We start from the raw sequence: 20,928 nt of genomic DNA on the forward strand, positions 1-20,928 counted from the left end.
CCCCGGGTGCTCCAGGCAGGGATACAGCCGGGAGAACAGAAGGGAAGGAGCCCCGCCGTCTCTCTCTCTGGCAGCGGGAGTGTTGTTCACCCCCGGCCGCCGATGCGTTTCGGAGGGACGGGGACTCGCCGATGCCTGTGCTGGCCCCCACCGGGGAACAGCCGTGCCTGGAGCCCACCCGGGGCGAGAACCCCGTCAGCATCACCTCCCACGGCCGGGGAGAGCCGCAGGACCCCGCGGAGCCGGGATCCGGCCGGCCCCGGCAGCAGCTGCTGCTCCTTCCTGCATCCCACAGAGCCCAGTGGGACCCAGTCCCGAGCTGGCTGGCTGTATCCCCACGCACCAGACATCCAACGCTCTGGTTTTATCACCTCCTGCTTCAGAGCAACTGATTTTTATCTCATTCCTGCCTGGATGCACTCACCCCCTTCCCTCCCAAGCACAGGGATGCGCTCACTCACCCCTTCCCTCCCTGAGTGATGTCACAGCACTGGGACAGCAGCAGGCTGGGGTCCCGTGCAGAGAGGGCAGGATTTGGATACACTAACCTGGAATTGAGGGATACAATAACGTGGTGTTGGCTGAGCTGCAGAATGGATCCCCAGGTGAGGGGGGCACAGAGAGGGCAGCCCCTCGCTGATCCTCAGCCAGAGCTGGGCTTCATTCTTTATGTGTTGCCACGATCCCTGCAGACACGGGGAGAGCCTGAGATATCCTCCAGGCAGGGATGGGAATGAACTATGGGTCAGTTTTAACGTCTGCAGGAGGCTTTGGGGTATGTTGCTAAGGGGGGAGGACAGTGTGACCCCTGCTCCTCACCTGCCATCCCCTTTCCTCATTGCTCCCATCTCCAGGCTGCTCCTGCTCCAGCCTGTGCTGCCTCCACTGCTATTGAACACTGCCTGGGGCTCTCCAAGGCTCGATTGCCCATGGCAGGGGAAAATCTGGCACTGTGGAAGTCAGGGATGGAAGCTCAGCCCTGTGGGGCCTCTGCCAGACCCAGTTCATGTTTGCCCCAACCCTTTACCTGCTTTTCCTTCTGTTTCTGAAGTGAGAAGATCCTCCTGCCCCCACAGTCATGTCCTCAAAAAGGCTGTAGAGGAACTGTCCCACTGCACAGACACTGGACTGGGGTCATGGAAACACTTCTGGTGGGGTTTTCTCTGGGGTTGGGGCAGTGCAGATGATCAGCAGCAGCAGTTCTGTTTGGAGAGTGTTGCAGGCAGGCTCCAGTGAGTATTCCCTGCTTCCCAGCCCACCTATCCCAGCCATGCTAGTCCCCAGATCCCCTGAGTATAAGAAATCAAACACTCATTATTTTATGTTTAGCAGGGAAAGGAAATTGCAAAGCCAAGCCTGACTGCCAGGGGAGAAGGTGAGAGACACGAGGAGACCAGAGAAGGATCCAGCTCTGGGATGGAGAGCAGTGGCTGCCACTCAAAGCTGATCTTTCACCTTCCCCTTTCAGCCCCACCCCGAGGTGAAAAACGAGCAGGGTATGAAGCAACTCTGGTTCCAGAGGAAGTGGTAAATTTAGTCATTGGGGGTTTTTTTTCAAGACACTTCTGCATTTTCTGCAGAAATGACAAGCTTTGTAAAGCAATGCCATGAACCAGCCAATCCCCTCGGAGCACAGCAAGGCAGCAACACAGAGGAGGAACTATACTCTGTGAATAAAGTAAGTTGTCTGCAAATGCCTCCATGAGCTGCTGAGGCTCAGAGCTGAACTGCAAAAGTACCTGGGGACAAAGGATCAGCACAGAAGCCAGACCATGCTGACACCTCTGGTTGGAGCTTCATCTTCCCACCAGTTGTTATAAATACAGGATTTTATGGATGGAGAGCTCAGCTCTAACAGGACACAGAATCCCAGAACCACTGAGGGTGGGGAAAACCCCTCCAAGTTCATCAAGTCCAACCTGTGACCAATCCCCACCTTGCCAACCAGCTCAGAGAACTGAGCGCCACGTCCAGTCATTCCCTGAACACCTCCAGAGATGGTGATTCCCCAGCCTTGAAGTTTCGTGGACTTACCAAGTGATTTGCTTTTAATTTATCTTCCCCAGATGAGGCTTAACAGATTTTTGTCTCACTTTCCACACAGACCTTTCCACCCTGTTCCCCGGGCACTGCCCTGGGAGCAGGCTTGGGACCAATCCCAAAGGCAACTACAAATAATTCTGGTCACTCATCTTTGGAAAAATGTGACCCACTGAGCAGACAACAAAAAGGGCGTTCAGGTTAATTTGCTGTTTTTAAGGATTAAATGCAAGGCAGACAGAATGAAGAGAAGTAGGACAAAATAATTCATCCTCCAAAATCATCACCTCAAGGGAGGAATTCCCCTGGAAGAAGCTCATCCGAATCTTCACTTCCAGATCAACACAACTCCAGGTGTGTTAACTTTAGAACCTTTCAGTTAAAATGAACTTCTCCTGTTTTAAGGCCATAAAACAGAGACTGCAGGGTTTTCCCCACTCTGTCTCTCTCCCTTAACATCCCTTTTAATATCAATAAGCATCAAACAAAGAATCAGTTTTTTATCTTTTTTATTATTATTATTATTATTTCTAGCAGACAATTTACATAAAATTCCCCTTTTAAGTTAGTGATTCATAACTTCCTGCAATAAACTACTTAAGGAGCAGCTTTGGTAAAGAATGGAATGAAACAACCAACCAAAAAAAAAAAAAAGAACAAAAAAAAAAAGAACAATCACAGCTGATTTTGAAACCAACACAATTCACCAAATTTAGATTCAAAAGAAAATCTGCCAAGCTGTATTTTCTCAGTGTTTCCAAATATTTCACCTTCCTCCTCCCCCTCCCTTTTCAGGTTTGTGCAGATGTGGGAGCTGCGTTCTGTCGAGCAGTTTGTCCTGCTAGATCATGGAAATCCATCTTTACATGATTCGTAGGCCTTGGATGGAGGACTCTAAAGTCTTGAAGGAGAGAAAAAAAATCTTAATTACAATCTGCTGCAGTAGCTTGGGTTAAATAATTCAGTGTAAATGCTAACAAAGCCACATAAAAACCATGAATATTTGAAACTAGACCCAGTCATAGAATCTCAGAATGGTTTGGGTAGGAAGAGACCTTAAAGATCATCTCGTTCCACCCCCTGCCATAGGCAGGGACACCTCCCACTATCCCAGATTGCCCCCAGCCCTGTCCAACCTGGCCTTGGACACTTCCAGGGATCCAGGGGCAGCCACAGCTTCTCTGGGCAACCCATGCCAGTGCCTCCCTACCCTCACAGGGAAGAATTTCTTCTTTAAGTAAAAGATTTCTTCCTAATGCAAGAGCCAGAGATCAAAACAGGCACTCCTTTCAAACTCAGGCATGTATAGGCCAATGATACACACCTGAAAGTCCACTAAAGCAGCTTAGCGATCACCTCAACTTCTTGTTTGACTCCTGTCCCCACCAGAGCACTCTGGCACCACAGAATACAATCTATTCTTTCCCTGAATCAGATCCCATATCCCAGTTTTGAGAAGACCAATAGGGACCTCTGTTGGCCAGGCTTAGCAAAGCAAGCATGGACATTAATACGTCCTTTTAGGATTTTCAGTATTATATTTTCCAGTTGTTAGAAACAACTTCTTACTCCTTGGGTAAGTTAATGCTGAGAGGACAGGACCATGTTCTGCAGCAGGACAATGAGCAGAGTTGTATGGCATGGGAGAAGGAAGAGGCAGAGTTGTACTATTTGTATAAATTGTTCCAGCCCAACTGTGGCTGAGGCTGGAGAATAAAAGAATTAAGGGGATTCCTACAGGGACATTAAGTAGTTCTATTAAAAAAAAAATAAATCTGTATTAGCACCATCTGCTTAACAAACTGCATCTGCATTTATGCAGATTCTTGGATCAGTTTTGCTTATGGACTTCACTAATGGTTTTGAATATTTTAGTCTGGATTTCCTGCTGCTACTAAAACCTGGCTTGGGGCTAAGCCCCAGGAATTAATACTAGAGATCAAAAAAAAAATACCAAAACCCACCAGCCCAGCTAGTTCACATAAACATGGTAGTAAAAGCACATTTTTTACCTTAAAATCCCAGATGGTCATTGCTCCATCGATGCCGGTGGTGCAGAATTTCCGACAATCCCGTTTGTCTATCTCATAAATAGACACTTGGCTGCAAACAGAGAGTGAGAGCTCCAACACCCATTCCAGAGAGCCAGAAAACTGGGAAATTTGGGTTGAATTCTACTCCTACTCTTTCAGATTGAGACATGACTACACCAGAGCCTACACTAGATTCTTGGTAAAATGCCTCAGAAAAATAAGCCAAGAAAAAGATGCTGAAAGCTCTTTAATGGCTTGGTGAGACTAAATGTTTTCCTTGAATAAAGAGAAATTGCTCAACATCCTCTGGGATCACACAATTTTTTTAATGCAAGATATTTTACCCAATTAACCTGAATGAATCCTTTTGATTAACAGAATGGTGGAATGGTTTGGGGTGGAAGAGACCTTAAAGCTCATCCAGTCCCACTCCCTGCTATGGGCAGAGACACTTTCCACTATCCCAGGTTGCTCCAACCTGGCATTGAAAGCTCCCAAGGATGGAGCAGCCACAGCTTCTCTAGAAAATCTGTGCCTGGGCCTCCCCACCCTCATAGGGAAAGATTTTTCTGTATATTTAACCTAAATTTCCCCTCTTACAGTTTGAAAGCAGTGATACATAGTAAATAAATACACATGGCAGTAACATCTGAAGTAAGAACCCCAGCACGTGAATTTCAGGGGGATTTTGCTGACTGGATTTTGCACAATGCCACCAGCCTCTTGGGAACTACCCACATATTTGATAAGATAAGCTGTGTCCAAGGTACACAACACATTAACCACGAGGCAAACAGCTGTAGCCACATCAATGATTAACTTCACCAGCATCCACATAAATCCCAAAAACAGAGAGCTGCTAGGGAAAGGCCTACAAGGAAAAAGGGATCCCAACCACACCCTGCTGGCACAGCAAATCGGAGGATTTGCAGAACCCCCACTGGGCACAGAGAACATTCCCTGCCTGGCCCTGGCAGCAGGAGACTCACGTTATACTGTTTTGGTGCAGTGTCTCCAGGGTGGTGTTACGGTCTTCCGTGGTGGCTCTTTTATCCATGTTCCGGAAGCGCTCCATGGCCGAGATGTTGCGCTGGATGCTCTGTTTGGGAATGTCTAGTTTGGAAACGAAGCTCAGCAAGCCACGCTCGTCACAGTTGAAGAGCATCGGGCAGCAGTCGTGGCCCTGCAACCAAACACCCGTCAGGGAACGCCACCTCAGCATTCCCACCCTGCCCTTCACAGCATCACAGAATGTGTAGGTTGGAAGAGACCTTCAAGATCATCGAGTCCAACCCAGCCCTGACACCTCAACTGGATCATTGCATTGAGTGCCACATCCAGTCTGCTTTAAACACATCCAGGGATGGTGACTCCACCACCTCCCCAGGCAGACTATTCCAGTATTTAATCACTCTTTCTGTGAAAAACTTCTTCCTAATATCCAATCTGTATTTCCCTTTGTGCAGCTTAAGGCTGTGTCCTCTCGTTCTCTCACTTACTGCCTGGAGAAAGAGACCAACCCCCAGCTGTCCCCAACCACCCTTCAGGAAGTTATAGAGAGTGATAAGGTCACCTCTGAGTCTCCTTTTCTCCAGGCTAAACAACCCCAGCTCCCTCAGTCATTCTTCATATGGCTTGTTTTCCAAGCCCTTCCCACATGCAAACACTGACACCAGGGCAGAGCTCGTTTATTAATATTACTGACTGTCTAAAACACAACAAAGGTCTACAAGGAGCAATTAGCAGACACTTACAGCTGCCACCACGCTGTTCTCAGAGACAAAGGACACACTCAGGAGTGGGAGGAACTCTGTTTTCAGCTGCGAAACCCTGAGCACAAGGACATTTGTTAGAGGGATTCACTGAAACCTCTCATTTTTGGCTCTTAACAAAAAATAGGCACCGTTCCCACACAAGGATTGTTGGAAAAGTCAGGGTAGCTTGGCTGTCCTGTGGTGACAACAGAAGGCTGTAATTTGTAATAAAAAGTTTCAGACTAATGAAAGTGTGCTGGAAGATTTATAACTAAATCAAGTATTCCAGGTGAAAGGCTAACATTACCAAAATTGTGTGTAAACAGAGGCAAGAGTTTAAAAGGAATGCCCTCAAAAATGTCTGTGTTGATGAAGGTATTAATTTCATTTGAATATAAAAAACACTTAAAGTTTTGATGCTTGACATCTTTGCAGAGGGAAAAAGCCTTGATGTTCACTTAAGTCAACTTTTGCGATTTAATGACAAATAAAGAGAATTCTTAAACACATTATAATGAATTATATTCCCTGCCAGGTACTTATACAACTGTAGTGATCAGAACCACAATTCAAAATGAATCCCAGCAATGCCTGGATGACCCCAGAGACTCCTGCTACCAAAACATATAGAAAATCTCATTCTTCCAGGTTGGAAAGCCAAGGTCACTGCAAAGTTATACAGATCAAGAGGAGGAGCAGAAGGAGCAATTATTAGTAAAATATTTTGTTGGATTGGAAGGTGCAAGTTGAAACCTTGCATCAGCAGCATCTTAAGGGCAGAGGTTGAAATTAATATTTCGTGAACTTATTTTCCAGATTCTGGTTGGGGATGAGGGTCTTAGTTCTGCAGTGAGAATGTTTCTGGATTCTCTTTGAATTGGGAATATTGCCTGAAATATTGTTTGGAATATTTTGTATTGCAAATATTGTTTTGGGAAAGGAAATACTGTTTCCCTGGTTACTCGGTGGAACATACCTTTTTTCCCAAATGCCTCTTTTTTCCCCAAAAAACAAATATGCTATACCCTCACCAAAGGATTCTTGCACAGAATTTAAATTATATAATCTAAAATTCACAGAAATAATCTTATTTATAGAATATTTATATTTATAGAAGCCTCAAAGAGGAATGGAATCTTTACTGGAATCTACAGTAAAGCAGATAACAGAGGCACGAGCTTGCGAGCCCAATATTCCACACAGAATCACGGAATCATTAAGGATGGAAAAGACCTTTAGGATCATCAGGCTCATAATACCAGCAAGGGGATACTCACATCATGTTTTTGGAGGCATCAGCCACTGACACGGTGCTGTCATGACTGACCCAGGCCAGGCGGTTGCCGCTGGCGGAGAAGCTGACACTGTGCACCCACCCTCCGCTGCCTGCGCCCCCGAATTCCGACATCAGCTGCCCAAAAGGCATCTTGGAGCCCCAGGGTGTGCTGGCTGGCTTTTCATCCACTTCCTTAATGTAAGCAGAGAACACCCTGCAAATAAAAATATTTTGGTATGAACAAAGAGAGAGCAAAGCTCCTGGAGTGTGGGATGTGTTTCATGTTGGAAGCGGAGAGATGTGTCCTGACTGTCCCACAATAAAATATTTTGGTGCCTTTAAACAAGCCTGGGAGCAGCAGTGTGCAGAGAGAAAGCAGCAGTACAGAGGGTGTAAAGCACACGGGTTTCTCATAAATGCTGTTCTTGTAGCCCTCTCCCTTTTTTCCAGAAGATGGCACAAAAATACACATTGTCAGTGCTTTTTCCCCTGTGCCAAGATTTCCCTTTCATCCTTTTGCGGTGCTAACGGCTCCCCGGAGTCAATCCTTCAGTTAGAGAAAACCCAGGAATGGCACTGTATAATTAGAAGCTAATACAAACACCTACAAAATTACCCACTTTTTAAGAACATTCCTGTTTTAGCAGGATTTCAAAGAATGAAATGTGATGTTCTAATGCCAGCAAAGGAGCTCTGAGCCACCTTCTTCCGGCTCATTATTGCAAAAATGCCTTGAGAACCTGAAATACTGCAATGTTTTTACAGGTTGGTTTTTTTTTTTTTTCCAGCACTACAATTTTCAAGATATGTTTAAATAGAAAGCCTCCCCCTTTCATCAAATTCCTTCTGCATGATTCAGACATGCCACAATATGGTATTCTTGATTGTTACCATGGAATTTAATGGGACGTCACAACCATAGGATTTGAGTGCATTGAACAGGAGGAACAAGGATACCATGCTACTACCAGAGGGGAAAAAATCAGTATAAATGAAAAACTATGATCAAATATTCATGGTTGCAGTCACACACAAACAGGAATTATTTTATAGCAAGTTTAAGGAAATGTAGCTCCCCCTTCCCTGTTTTTTGTATCTTTTGTATGGGTGGGGTAAGCACTTCCAAAGGTACCTGTACTCACCTTATTTTCCATAAAGTTACTCATTTGGAATGAGAACGGTTTAACTGCAGCTATATTAGGTAGAGATTCTCAGGGAATTTTCAGCAGGATATATATTTGGCTCTATCAGTTTCAATATAATCTAATGATAATCCTTTAAAAACCTGAATTTTATAGATCCACCTAAAAGGATGGTCTCCTAATGTATGGAAGTAGGACAAGATGTTTAAAGCAACAGCCTTTGACACAAGGCAGGAAATCATACCTAAGTAGGGAAGACCTTGAATTTAACTGTTAGTTAAAAATATAAGAAGTCTTTTCCCTTATTAAAGTCTCCCTGTCTTTTAAAACCAAAATCACCTCAGCTTGAAGACCCCAGCCTTCAAAGAATGTTCATTCTTTCATTCCCTCAGCAAGAACATAACATCATACTTATGTAGTACTCATAGCTACAGATACATATATATTTCAGATAAATATAAGGGGAGCTCATTTATCTTGGCCAAGCACCAAAAAACTCTGCTGAATACCCAGCAATTTGCAGCCTCCTACCCTCCATTTTTTTCCCCAAGATGTTTCCCACTTAGCTGCTTATTACATGGCAGTGGCTCTGGCAGAGCCTAATTTCCATCAGAACAGGTGCACACTTCAGGTATCTTTATTTTTTTTTAATATGGAACTGAAGGGAGAACTGGAATTCTAGAGATCTGTACTCATCATTTACAAAAGAGAATAGTTTTTCATGGTTTTGAGGAAGAAACAGAATCCTAGAATCCCAGGATGGTTTGGGTTGGACACACACACACATTTCAGGTGACCTATGTCAAAGTCCTGAGGTCCTTTATGAAACCAAATTTAAAAACTTCCACACATGAAAAGCAGTTGCTTCTGTTTCACATCACCTAATTTGTGACAGGAAATTAATACATACAGTTTATCTAATTAAAACTGGAAATAAAGCAGGAAAGGGGAGACAACTCTCCTCTCTCTTTCCCAGCTTCCATTTAACATCTCTCTTTGTATGAAAAGGTATCAAAGGATGGGGTTTAAATGCAAGGGCTTCATTCTGAAATAAGTCAGTCCCCACCTCCCCCTCCCACTCCTCCTTAGTCATTTTTAGTACACACTTTGAAGCTTTAAAATTGCCCTGTTACATAAAGAATTTAAGAAAAGAAGCTTTCATTATCATTCAAGGTACAAGTGATTAAGTCAATGTGGATTCAAGTCAGGCCCTGCAGACTCCCCATGCAGGTTCCCCTGCAGTGACCCCAATCACTCAGCACAGAGCACTTTGCAGGGCCCATCCCTCACGCTGTAATTTCACAATCAGTTGCAAACTCTCCCCCATCCATCTCTCAGAGATTTGCCTTTAACAGCCTTTTTTAAAAAATGATCTTCAAGAAATCTCTTCTACTGTGTTGAGTTGCAGGTGGATCAATTCCTCTGTGAGGACTCTGCTCCTCACAGGCATAGGGGAGGAAAGAAGGAACTCAGGGAACAAAAAGATGGCATAACACCTTTGGAAACAGCCAGTTACTCTAAATTTTGGAACTGCACCATTAGGATATTGCTTTTTAAACTCTAACCAGCAGTGTTTGTGTTCTACAAGACTATACCTGCTAATCCAGCTTCAGCCCAATGACCAGCTCTCAGCCTAAACACTATTTAATGCTGGGAAGGAATTCACCAATTCCCCAAATTCAGGTGTGTCCCTCAGCAGATCCATGCTGGCTGTCCAAAGTCAGGACACAGCAGCACCAAAGCCAACGTTTCTCAAGCTGGCTATTTTATTTTGGTACCACCAACAGTACACAATGAGCCACCTTTTATTCTAATAGCAAGTGCACATTCCTGATCATATGCTCAAACCACTGATTTGATCCAGTAACCCAAACTGTAGATAGACGTTTTAGCTTCTCTCACCTGCACTTGAAGTCACAGGATCCTGCAGCCAGCAGGACATTGTTGGGGTGCCAGTCCAGGCTGAGGACAGTGGAACGAATGGGCTTTTTAATGTGTTTGCTCACCCACCTAAAGTAAAACCAAACCAAAATAAGACGTAACATTTATATGAACATATTTTACCTGATTCCCACAAATCCATGAAGCACTCCTCAAAAAGAGACTAAACACATCAGTTTTGGAAAAAAGCTTCATGTCCAAATTTTTTACATTCTCTTGAGCAATCTGTGAACTTTATGGTTAGCTTAATTAAGCTTTCAAATACTATGAACAAACTCATTAAATATGAATCTCCTCAGCTAAGTCTTATTCCCCTTCAAACTAACTTTTATAATGCATCACATGGAGCTCCTTGATGTGACTTTTGCACAGGAACTGCCAGGTCTCTTCCCTCCAGTGAACAGGAGGTCAGCTGTGACTGTGACACTGAGCTAAGCACCACTATTTTCATGGATCACCAAGTACAAGTCCTTCTCCAGTCCTTTCAATGAGTTTTATAGTCACATCTTTTGCCTATTGACTTTTCTACTGTTTAAAAATACAATAACTATAAAACACAACAAGAAAATGGGGGGACTGCCAATGACCCAACCAGTGCATTCATCTCAATTATCTGCAGTGCAGTGCAAAGTGGTCCTGCTGCTGAATGCATCAATAGTGGCCCAAATATGTCTCAGCACATTTGGTTTATCTGAACTATTTACAAACTAGTAATGAAATCTATTATTCACTTGACAGCCTTTGGGATGATGGTGCTTTTTCTTTGATTTTACTTCCATCACGCACAAGTTTTAAGGCTCACAATTTACAAATTATATTTCTTTAGCCTACAGAGTCTTGATTCTTTTGCAAACAAGTGAGGCAGAGATAAAATATTGATAAGTGAATTTGCTGGAAAGCATAAAAGTCCAAAACAATCTTTAAAATGTATTTTGCAGATGGTGTTATTGTTTTTCATCTCCACATGACAGACTGCACACACCTGTGTTTTTGTGCCTGATTATGCAACCCAAAGTAAGAGATACTCCACACACACTGATTTCAGCTACACATGATACAGAAAATGTAGCTTCAACATGTGCAGCGACAAAGGGAGACAATCAGGACCATTAACTTTAGATGCTAAAATGAGAAAAATGTTAACAGTGGAAATATCTTTGTGATATTCCTATGTCAAATCTATAAACTGCGATAAAAGTACATGACAAAAATGCAGAACAGGTCGATAATCTGCTCAAACATCTAACAGACCACTCTGCAGATGTGACAGACTCAAACCTCTAATGACAAGAAATTGCTCAAAATAATAGATACAGAAGAAAGACTCGAGTGAAGATTTCTTCAATCATTCTGGCATAAAGGGAAGGAAATATTTATCTTTTTTCAACCATACAGTTGTAGTAATGAAATCTTTACTGTCCAGAAATTCTTGCACTTTCAGAAACGCAACATATGTTTATGGTAGTCAGGCAGAACACATCCATGCCAATTTGTACTGTCTGAATATAGGCAAAGTCAAAGGCCTTTGGGTGCTACAGCAGAGTGAAGAAAAGAGAGAACCTTTTTCCACAAACATTCAAGTCCACGAAAGAACTGATGACCCATCCATCTACATTTCCTGAATCTTTCAGGAATTAGTAAAACAGTAACCCAAGTCATCAGCATTAAACAGCTTCACCTTTCCCACACAAACCCTAAAGACACAAAACCAGCTCACCAGTCATTCTCAGACTCAAAGTAGCACACAGATATGAGTCGAGCTCCACTCCCCACAGCAAATTTGTTCTCCAGGGGAGACCACTTGACAAAGGTGGCGGCGCGGTTGATCCTGAGGATGACCAGAGTGGGTTTCCACACTCCATCCTTCTGGCTCCACACATAGGCGTTGCGGTCGGCGCCACACGTCACAATCCGGTCGCTTTTGGGAGCCCAGTCAATACCTGCAAGGGAAGAGCCCACAGGAATTGTTTTTCCCTCCCCGTGCTGTTTGCTTTACGTTAAGGCAAAACAAAGATCACGTTGCAGTCCTCTGTTACAGAATCTCAGAATGGTTTGGAGTGGAAAGGACCTTAAAGATCATCCAGTTCCAACTCCTCTGTGCCAACTCCCACTTGCTGTCCCAGGCTGCTCCAAGCCCTGTCCAACCTGGCCTTGGACACTTCCAGGGATCCAGGGGCAGCCTCAACTTCTCTGGGCAATCTAAGCCAGGGCCTCACCACCCTCACAGGAAAGAATTTTGCCATATATATAACCTGAATTTCCTCTCTTTCAGTCTGAAGCCATTCTTGCTTGTACTGTCACAGCAGTTCCTGATGAACTGATAACTAAGGCAGTTATTATTACCGTTACATCATTCCTCTTCATCTTCTATTCTCCAGGAGCTATTTCAAGATGTTAGGGAACATTTGTTTCTCCCTCTAGCTTTCATCAAAACTGCAGATCCCAAATTCCCAGAGTCCAGGGATTTGCTGGCTGAGGAAGCTCCGAGGGCCGGCCAACAGGTGGAGCACTGCAGACCGGCCAAGGCCTGTCCACCAGCACCCTCCAAACTTCTGACTTCTGCAAGATCCTTCTCAACAGCTGAAACTCAGCAATTCTAAAACTGCACAACCTCCAACAGCATTCTGTGCTTGCTGCCAGGCTGCAGCCATGATCTAAAGTTTAGATAACAGGGTTTTTTTGGTTAGACGTTATCAATCTTTATGTACTGACACAACCCCCCTTACATTTTTTCCATGTCTATTTAAGCTTTGCCACAAGAAAGGTTTACCAAGAAAAAAACCCCAACCAAACAACAACAACAACAAAAAAAACAAAACAAAACAAAACAAAACAAAACAAAACAAAAAAAAAAAAAACACCACCACAAATTCAAAGAGTAAAATAAAACCTTTGATAAATAAAACCTTTGATAAGGCTGCCATCTGCCATTGCTTCTTTCCCCTCCTAGGCAATGAAGGATGTTCCCAACTGGAAAGTCTTATGGGAACATTATTTTTCATCTTTTCTCTAGCATCCTTTGGGATGCAGTCCTCAACTCTCCTGCCACAAAAATTTTATGTCAGTGGTTTTCCATTACTACATTCGGTATTAAAAACATCTCTTAAGCTTGTAAACTAAAAGTGGGATAAAAGCTGTGGAAAGAATTTCTACTAATGTTACCATATTATTCATATATTGTTTACTTCAAAATAAGTTTATGCTTAAAAAGTGAAGAGCTTGGTAGTCTGAAACCACAGTCACAGGAGTTCTAGCACTGCCTTGGAAAGAGGGAGCATCCTGCCCCTCTTTCCTTTTGCTGCCCACCACATCCCCTCACCAGCCCTGATTTATGCCAAGTGCAGATTTTCAGCTTAGCAGAAAACTGAGCCAAGAGAGTGAAAAAAGCTCTTCCTGTGAGTGACTAAAGGCAGCTCACCACAAACCTGAGTGAAGAGAAGGACCTTGTCCCCTGTGATCAGGAGCTGCAGCGGCAGCAGCTGACTCACTCCTGTCAGGGGTTACAAGCAGTTTGATCAGTGGCTCTCCTGTGTGTAACCACAGCTTAACTCCACTCTTTACAACCATCACAGTGCTTCCTATTCCAAAGGTTCACACTGTGCAGGAAAGCAGGAAGAGCTCTTTTCCCAAGTCATGAATATTTGGCTTCTATCACTAACAGGTACAAGTAAAATGTCTTGAGGGGACACACCTAATTTGTAAATGTAGCCCAAGCAACTCCTCACAAAGAAGCAGGGACAATTGTGCTCCTGGACAGCAACAATTAGAAAAATTGAATAAAGTTCCTGCAAAATGCTGTTGGACTGATACTTCTGCACATTAGTGAGGTGAGAACAGAATTTGCTGCTTTGGGCAAGAGTTTGTATTGATTATGTCTGTTTCCTTAAGACAATAAAGCCCTTTAAAAAATATCCCCATGGAAATAAAAATCCAGTAATAAAAAGACTGCCACAGGATAATCACAAATTTTAAAATAACACCTTGTGACTCAATGTGGCAGCTCTTCTTAATTTTCATTGTGGATATACAGATACTCTGGGCCTGCAATAATTGTGTTCACTGATGATCTAAGTTCAGAACTGACCACTTCAAATGTTTATACAGTCCTTAAAAAAGGGTATTTATTGTTGTTGGAAACTACAAAGCAATGCTATAGTCGTATACTTGATAAAGTTTTAGTACCAGCACTTGAAAGGGAGCAGCATGCATCACTGTGACACAACCAGATTACTTCAGTAGACTGAAAATGTGTTCTCATTATGTCATTAGGGATGAAAAATAAGCCATAGATAAGAAAAAATGGCTCAGTAACTCCGCTGAAATGTCTGGAAATGAGATAGGGCTTTTCTTCCTAACATTCACTGCATGCAGTTCAGAAAACTGCTGCAAGACTCTCTCTAAGTAGGAATGCAAACCTATAAAAAGATCTATTTACTCAACACTGCAGATTTCCTGTTCAGAAATCTCAACTGGGAAAAACAGAAGGGTTGGAAAACTTCATGTCTGGCTCAGCACAATCTCACCTGTAATGTGTCCATTGTGTTCCTTCAGCTCGTGAGCCTTCACCCACTGGTTCCCACTCTTCTTGTAGATGTGCACTTCATGGTTATTAGGGCTAATGGCAATCTCTTCAAAGAAGAAATAAAACAATCCAGTTGTACAGGAGGCTTTTTACTAGCAAATGCCATATTTGGAAAGGCTTCCCATCTAAAACCTCTATTCCTAAATCTGAGAGCATTACATGGGCTTTGTAAACAAAGGGCCAAAATCCCTGGAAAATCTCCAATAATTATGGACAGAGAATCGTGGAATGGTTTGGATTGGAAGGAACTTTAAAGATCATCTAGTTCCAACTCCTTGTCATGGGCAGGGGCACCTTCCACTATTCCAGGTTGCTCCAAGCCCTGTCCAACCTGGCCTTGGACACTTCCAGGGATCCAGGGGCAGCCACAGCTTCTCTGGACAACCTGTGCAGGGCCTCCCCACCCTTACAGGGAAGAATTTCTTCCCAAAATCCCATCTAACCCCACCCTCTGGCAGTTTGATACTGGTACACATACCATGGTCATCAGTACTCTGCACAGGAGGATAACACATTTGGAACACAACAATCCACATTATACAGAAAATCTGGCCAAGAGGCAAAGCTTTGTGGAACACCAGGAAGACTCAATTACCTCCTGTGCCAGAGTTCCAGCAGCAGTTTAGAAAAGCTCAGATTTGGAAGACACGTGCTGCTTTTTGGACAGAACATTTCACATGTAGAACTATGTACCTGATCACACCTTCCCTAAACACGACCCAGAACATCACAAGACCAAGAACTGACAGCAGAAAGAAAAGAGCAATTAGAAAAAAAAATAAACTAAAAATGAATTCATTACTTACGAGTGCGGTCTCTGTTCCAGGCATGGCAGGTGATTGGCTCCAGCAGGAACTGGTGTAGAGACATTCCGAGCTAAAGAGATTCCTGTGTTGTAAAAAGTGAAAAGGCTGAAAAGGTGTAAAAGTGAAAAACAGAACTCTTCAAAATGAGAGAATTGATAAAACAAAGTCAACCTCCAATATTTACCAAGCATCTTTCAGTGCAGTGTTACAATTTATTTACAGATGAGAACTTAATAAATATGACAAGGCTGCATCACACCCCCAGATATTTTCAGTAGGATGATGGATTATCATTGTCCTGCTTATGCTGGATAATTGCAATTGCCCTAAAAGCCAGATACATTTACTTCTTTGTGTATCCTCACAGACAATAGAGCAGGTCCTCAAGAAATCTAATAAACCTATTAATTTTACTATGGAAATAGAATAATTAAAAAAAATAAGTATCTAGGACAAAGGTCAGTGAACTGATTCTAAAGCCTGACTTGTATCTAGGCTCACAGGCAGTACTATAACAAAATCTTTTTTTCGGAAAGTTAAACTGATGTGTAACTGTGATCTGCTGATATATTATTTGATTAAAATATTTATATCTATCCTAGGGAAAAATTACTAAGATTATTAATTAGCTAATTAGTAATTTCTTCAAATTAATTCTACCAGTGAACTGTTTGATAATCAGGCTTCTGGCCCATGAAACTCAAACACTAAAGTAAACTGAATAATTGCAAATTGTGAGTATTTTGTTTAAAAAAGGTTAAATACATACTTTTTAATTTGAATTTATGGCTGTTACAGGAGACAGTGCTGAAAATCTGCAATTGGAGGTACATCCATCAGCAGACACAAAACTGTTTAAAATGCTTTTATTATCTTCCATCCATTTATGCTGCCTTTGGTTAATACAGGACATGGAATAGTATATCTTTGAAATGAAAATATTTTAGACATTAAAATATTCTAAGTATTAAAATATAGTGTTCTATGTGCTGCATTAACCAGAGCAGCATAAATGGATGGAAGGTAACACCATAAAAACTCAAGGTCACCTGTAATAATAAAAACGTGCACAGTTCAACACAACCAACTTGGATTTGTCAATTCCTTTTGCATATTCCACTAATTTTCACAGCAATTTACCACTGATGGATCAAAGCATTTTTACCCCCACATATCCATCTTAAAAGAACTATCTCCGTGATGTCATTCCAAGACATCCACACCCATCACAGCCTGGAATTACAACATACCCAAGTATGGCCATGTTAGCAGAGGGTGGAGACTTCAGGACAAGGTAGGAATTTGGAAGCAAACAGGAAATGAATGGCAATCCAGGAGAAACTCAGGAGTGAAAGAAGGATGAGTACATTCTTACAGAGCCTCAGGAATTACTATCTCACCATCAGTTTAACAAATACCTTAAAAGTGCTGGATGTTGGTGCAGAGGTGAGATGGTATTTCACTAATGCAAGTAACTGGAGAGACTTTTTCTTTTATTTAGTTTTTCGTTTAAGGAAATTGAGCACTGTTATTCTAAAAAGATGCAAATTATGGGTGTGTTTCAAATGTACTTGAAATACAACTTTTAACAATATAAGCTTTTAATCCAGCTCAGAGTTTTAACCAGCATGATTTTCATGGTTCCTATAATAATCACATTCTATCAATCAAATGACGTATTAAATACACACAATCCTAGGCAAAATAATTAATTCTTTTTTGTTAATGTGAAAATGTTGCCATAACTTGGGTTACCTCTGCCCTTGGACATCCATCATTGGACATCCCACGTGTGAATATAAGCAAAGCACAACTGCAAAGTGCTTTTTCCAGGATCTTGCTCCAGCTCCTGCCAACATTCAGTAGCAGCACATTTCCATATACAGGAAAAGTTCAAGAGCTGTTCCACCAACAAGGAATGCTCAGCCTTTGCTACTCTTTCCGAAATAAAATGTAAAAATATCCAGTCTCCTCTCCCCAAGGAATGCAGCTATTTTGAAACATTTCCTGATACAACTGTAGTATTTTATTCACAGGTTGTCATTACATATCAAATATGGTCTCATCCTAACTCCTAGTTCAGGTATTTGTACTCAGCTGTTTCCAAAACCTACCCCAAGTTGTATGATCCATTCCTTCCCATTGATTGAGTTACTTGAGCTCCATAACAGGCAACAAGAAACCCTTTTCCATTTTGATTTGGTTAGGAACCCATAAAACACAACGATGATGATAACCCCAAAAAGCAGTGCTACTTCTGTCTCCTGATAGGTACAGTGATATTTCCTTTGGGAAGATAAATCTTAAAGAAGCTTTCCAGATATATTTATTCCTTACTAATACACAAGCAAACTCATATTTCACTAGGGAAAATGCTGCTGGCTTTATGATTCTTGACAAATAAATGACCTCAATTCCATTCTTCCAATGTCTTCTGCGGTCACCCAATTTCAGAATCTCACATGGGAAAGATACTGGCATGACTTTGTTACCAAGTAGTTAATGCAGCTCTCCCTGAGTTTTATTTCAAATGGTAAGTACCTGACTTCAAGTTTCAACAAAATATTTTAAAATGGAGAAAATGCACCTTTGTAGAGCAGTTATTTCAGTACCAGGCCTGAAAAAGGACAGAGGCAGGAATGTACAGGACTTAGCTGTCACCTCTCAGTGGGGTGAGAAAAACGTGGTGAAAGCCCATCCCTGGACAAGCAACCAGCCAGGGCACGAACTCAGGAGTGGAGATGGGAATGTCTGCGTGTGAGACAGCGAGAAAGGGATCTTTCTAATCCCTGCCTATCCTGGGAGCACCTACACCCCTCCCAAACACCTGGAAGCCGAGCCCCCGCGATGAAGGACAGCCTCCCACCACTGTCACTCCCTCCTCAGTCACTCAGCGCGGATTCCCCGGGGGGTGACTCCTCTGGGACTCCTCCCGGCACAAGGCAGGCACCGTTAGCAGGATAAAGCCGCGGGGATGGGGATGGATCGCGGGCTGCGGCCCTGCCAACCCCTGGCACGGCGGGGGTACAGCGGGGGACACGGGAGGGCACGGCGGGGGATACGGGAGGGCACGGCGGGGGAAATGGGGTCACCTCCTCTCCGCGGCCCCTCAGGGCGCAGGGCTGAGCGGCGCCCACCGCCTCACCCCGGGCAGGGCGTCCGCAGCCCGTCGGGGCAGCGATGCTGCGGTGCCTCCCCCCCGCCCTCCCCTCACGCCGGCGGGCCCGCAGGCTCCCCCCCGCCCGCCCGCCGCCCATCGCTGCCGCGGCCGGGACTCACCTGAGGCGGCGGGGGCGGAGCGGGACTCGCGGACTCTGGGCAGTCAACGCGACTCCGCTCCGGCGGCGGGAGAGGCCGAGCGGGCCCGGCTCTGACACGGGCGGCAGGAAACGCGCAGCGCGCCTGCGCCGCCGGCCCTGCCCGCACAAAGGGCGGAGCGGCGCCTGCGCGGCCCCTCCGGGCGGGGCGGCCCCGGCCCGGCATGGGGAATTGATGAGGTGAGAAGATACTTCTCAGGTGATAAAATCCGCCCGTCCGCCCGCCCCCGCCGCTCTGGATCCTAAACCGCATCGCCCAAACGTTTCTTAAACGGCTCCAGGGGTGGTGAGTCCGCCGCTTACCTGGGTAAGGTGTTCCAAGGTCTGACCACCCAAACAATGGAAAAAAATATAACATCTAACCTGATTGTCCAGTGCCTCAACTTAAGGCCGTGTCCTTCAGTCCTCTCACTGCAGACACGGTGGGAGGGGCTGGACCCCACCTCAATACACCGTCCTTTCAGATCTGCTGTAGTCAGCCCGGAGGACAAGGAAAGAAAACGAGGAATAAGAAGGAAGGTGTTTCCCCTCACCTGATTGTTTCTCTCAGGAGAAAAAAAAAAAAAAAAAAAGAAAAAAAAAAGGGGGGTGTGTGTGGGGGGGTAATTATTAATTGTTCCCAGTAGATGACTCCTAAAATACAGAAGTGCCACAATGCTGGACACATACTGGGATTGGGGTCCCAAACAGCAAGAGTCATAACCCAACCCACCCTCTGTACTGCCAGTGAAGTATCACTGCTATCATGGAGACAAAATGCCACAAATATGAGAGCAGATAAATCCACACTGAGTCTCCTTGAGACTAACCAAACCCAGCTCCTTCAGCCATGGTTTTTGTGAGCCTCTTGCCCTCCTCTGGACACACTCCAGCACCTCAATGTCCTTTTTGAAATGAGGGACCCAAAACTGAGCACAGCATTCCAGGTGTGGTGTCACCAGAGTCGAGTACAGAGGGACAATCACCGCCCTGGTCCTGCTGGCCACACTGTCCCTGATACAGGGAAAGATGGCATTGCAGGGGACAGGGCTGCTCTGGAGCCAGGCTGGGAGAGCTGGGGATGTTCAGCCTGGAGAAGAGAAGATCCAGGGAGACCTGAGAGACCCACCCAGGACCTAAAGGAGCTCCAAGAAAGCTGGAAAGGGACTTTGGACAAGGACCTGGAGGGACAGGACAAGGGGGAATGGCTTCAAACTGAAAGAGGGCAAGATTAAATGGGATTTTGGGAAGAAATTCTTCCCTGTGAGGGTGGGGAGGCCCTGGCACAGATTTCCAGAGAAGCTGTGGCTGCCCCTGGATCCCTGGAAGTGTCCAAGGCCAGGTTGGACAGGGCTTGGAGCAACCTGGAGTAGTGGAAGGTGTCCCTGCCCATGACAGAGGGGTAGAACTGGATGGTCTTTAAGGTCCCTTCCAACCCAAACCATTCTGAGATTCTATGATTGAGGGCTGGAATAATAAGTTCACAAGCAATAATTTGCCCTACTCTTAATCCCCTTAAGGAATTGCCTCCTATTTGGATTTTCATAGTTTGTCTCCTTCAAACTTGTGAGATTTTGTGAGCTCAAGTACAACAACAATGAGCAAAAAAGTCTGGGAGGATGGGGAGAGATAAGTGACTCCCAGATATGCTGAGGAGCAATAGACTAGTGAGTTTAATTTCAAGTCTGAGAGAAAATAAACAATTTATAAGCATCTCAAAGGAAAAAAGGAAGGTGAATGCTGGCCAGTATGGCTTTGTCAGGAATGAATTGAGCCAATCTAATTTCCTCTTCTGGCAGCATAACAAGGATTGCAGATAAGGGCGAAGCAATGTATGTCATATATCTTGATTTTTAGTAGAGTTTCTGACACTGGCTTGCAGGATATTCTAATAATAAACTGGGAAACCAGTCTAGATGATACTGCTCTAAAGGAGTTGCAAAACTGGTTGAGGGAAGGAGTATTTAATATCAGTGCTTGTACAGGGAATTACCTGTGCATTACTCATCTGTGATGCAATAATGCAATTACTGCATCTGGAGCTGAGATCAAGTTCAG

At 44.0% G+C, this 20,928-nt stretch overlaps 1 protein-coding gene across 1 annotated transcript; it reads right to left on the reverse strand.

Moving 5' to 3' along the window:
* Window positions 1–2,500: 2,500 nt before the first annotated feature.
* Window positions 2,501–18,965, reverse strand: ARPC1A (actin related protein 2/3 complex subunit 1A). Its single transcript, XM_083872387.1, has 10 exons — window positions 18,854–18,965; window positions 15,575–15,656; window positions 14,710–14,814; window positions 11,904–12,126; window positions 10,148–10,255; window positions 7,105–7,317; window positions 5,828–5,903; window positions 5,063–5,256; window positions 4,053–4,143; window positions 2,501–2,941 (listed from the first exon to the last, which is right to left on the reverse strand). The coding sequence occupies exons 2-10, from the start codon at window positions 15,636–15,638 to the stop codon at window positions 2,903–2,905; spliced, it is 1,113 nt and encodes a 370-aa protein (XP_083728513.1). The 5' UTR covers window positions 15,639–15,656; window positions 18,854–18,965; the 3' UTR covers window positions 2,501–2,902.
* Window positions 18,966–20,928: the final 1,963 nt, after the last annotated feature.

This window comes from Zosterops lateralis, assembly GCF_965231275.1.
Source record: "Zosterops lateralis genome assembly, chromosome: 15".
NCBI classification, from domain to species: Eukaryota; Metazoa; Chordata; class Aves; order Passeriformes; family Zosteropidae; genus Zosterops; species Zosterops lateralis.

Bases quoted from the DNA above. Each gene is read 5' to 3' on its own strand.
- ARPC1A (XM_083872387.1), bottom strand. From the start codon at position 15,638: ATGTCTCTACACCAGTTCCTGCTGGAGCCAATCACCTGCCATGCCTGG. The intron at 14,815-15,574 runs GTAAGTAATGAA...TCTTCTTTGAAG, and splicing joins CTGGAACAGAGACCGCACTC to AGATTGCCATTAGCCCTAAT. The intron at 12,127-14,709 runs GTGAGATTGTGC...CTTCCCTTGCAG, and splicing joins ACACAATGGACACATTACAG to GTATTGACTGGGCTCCCAAA.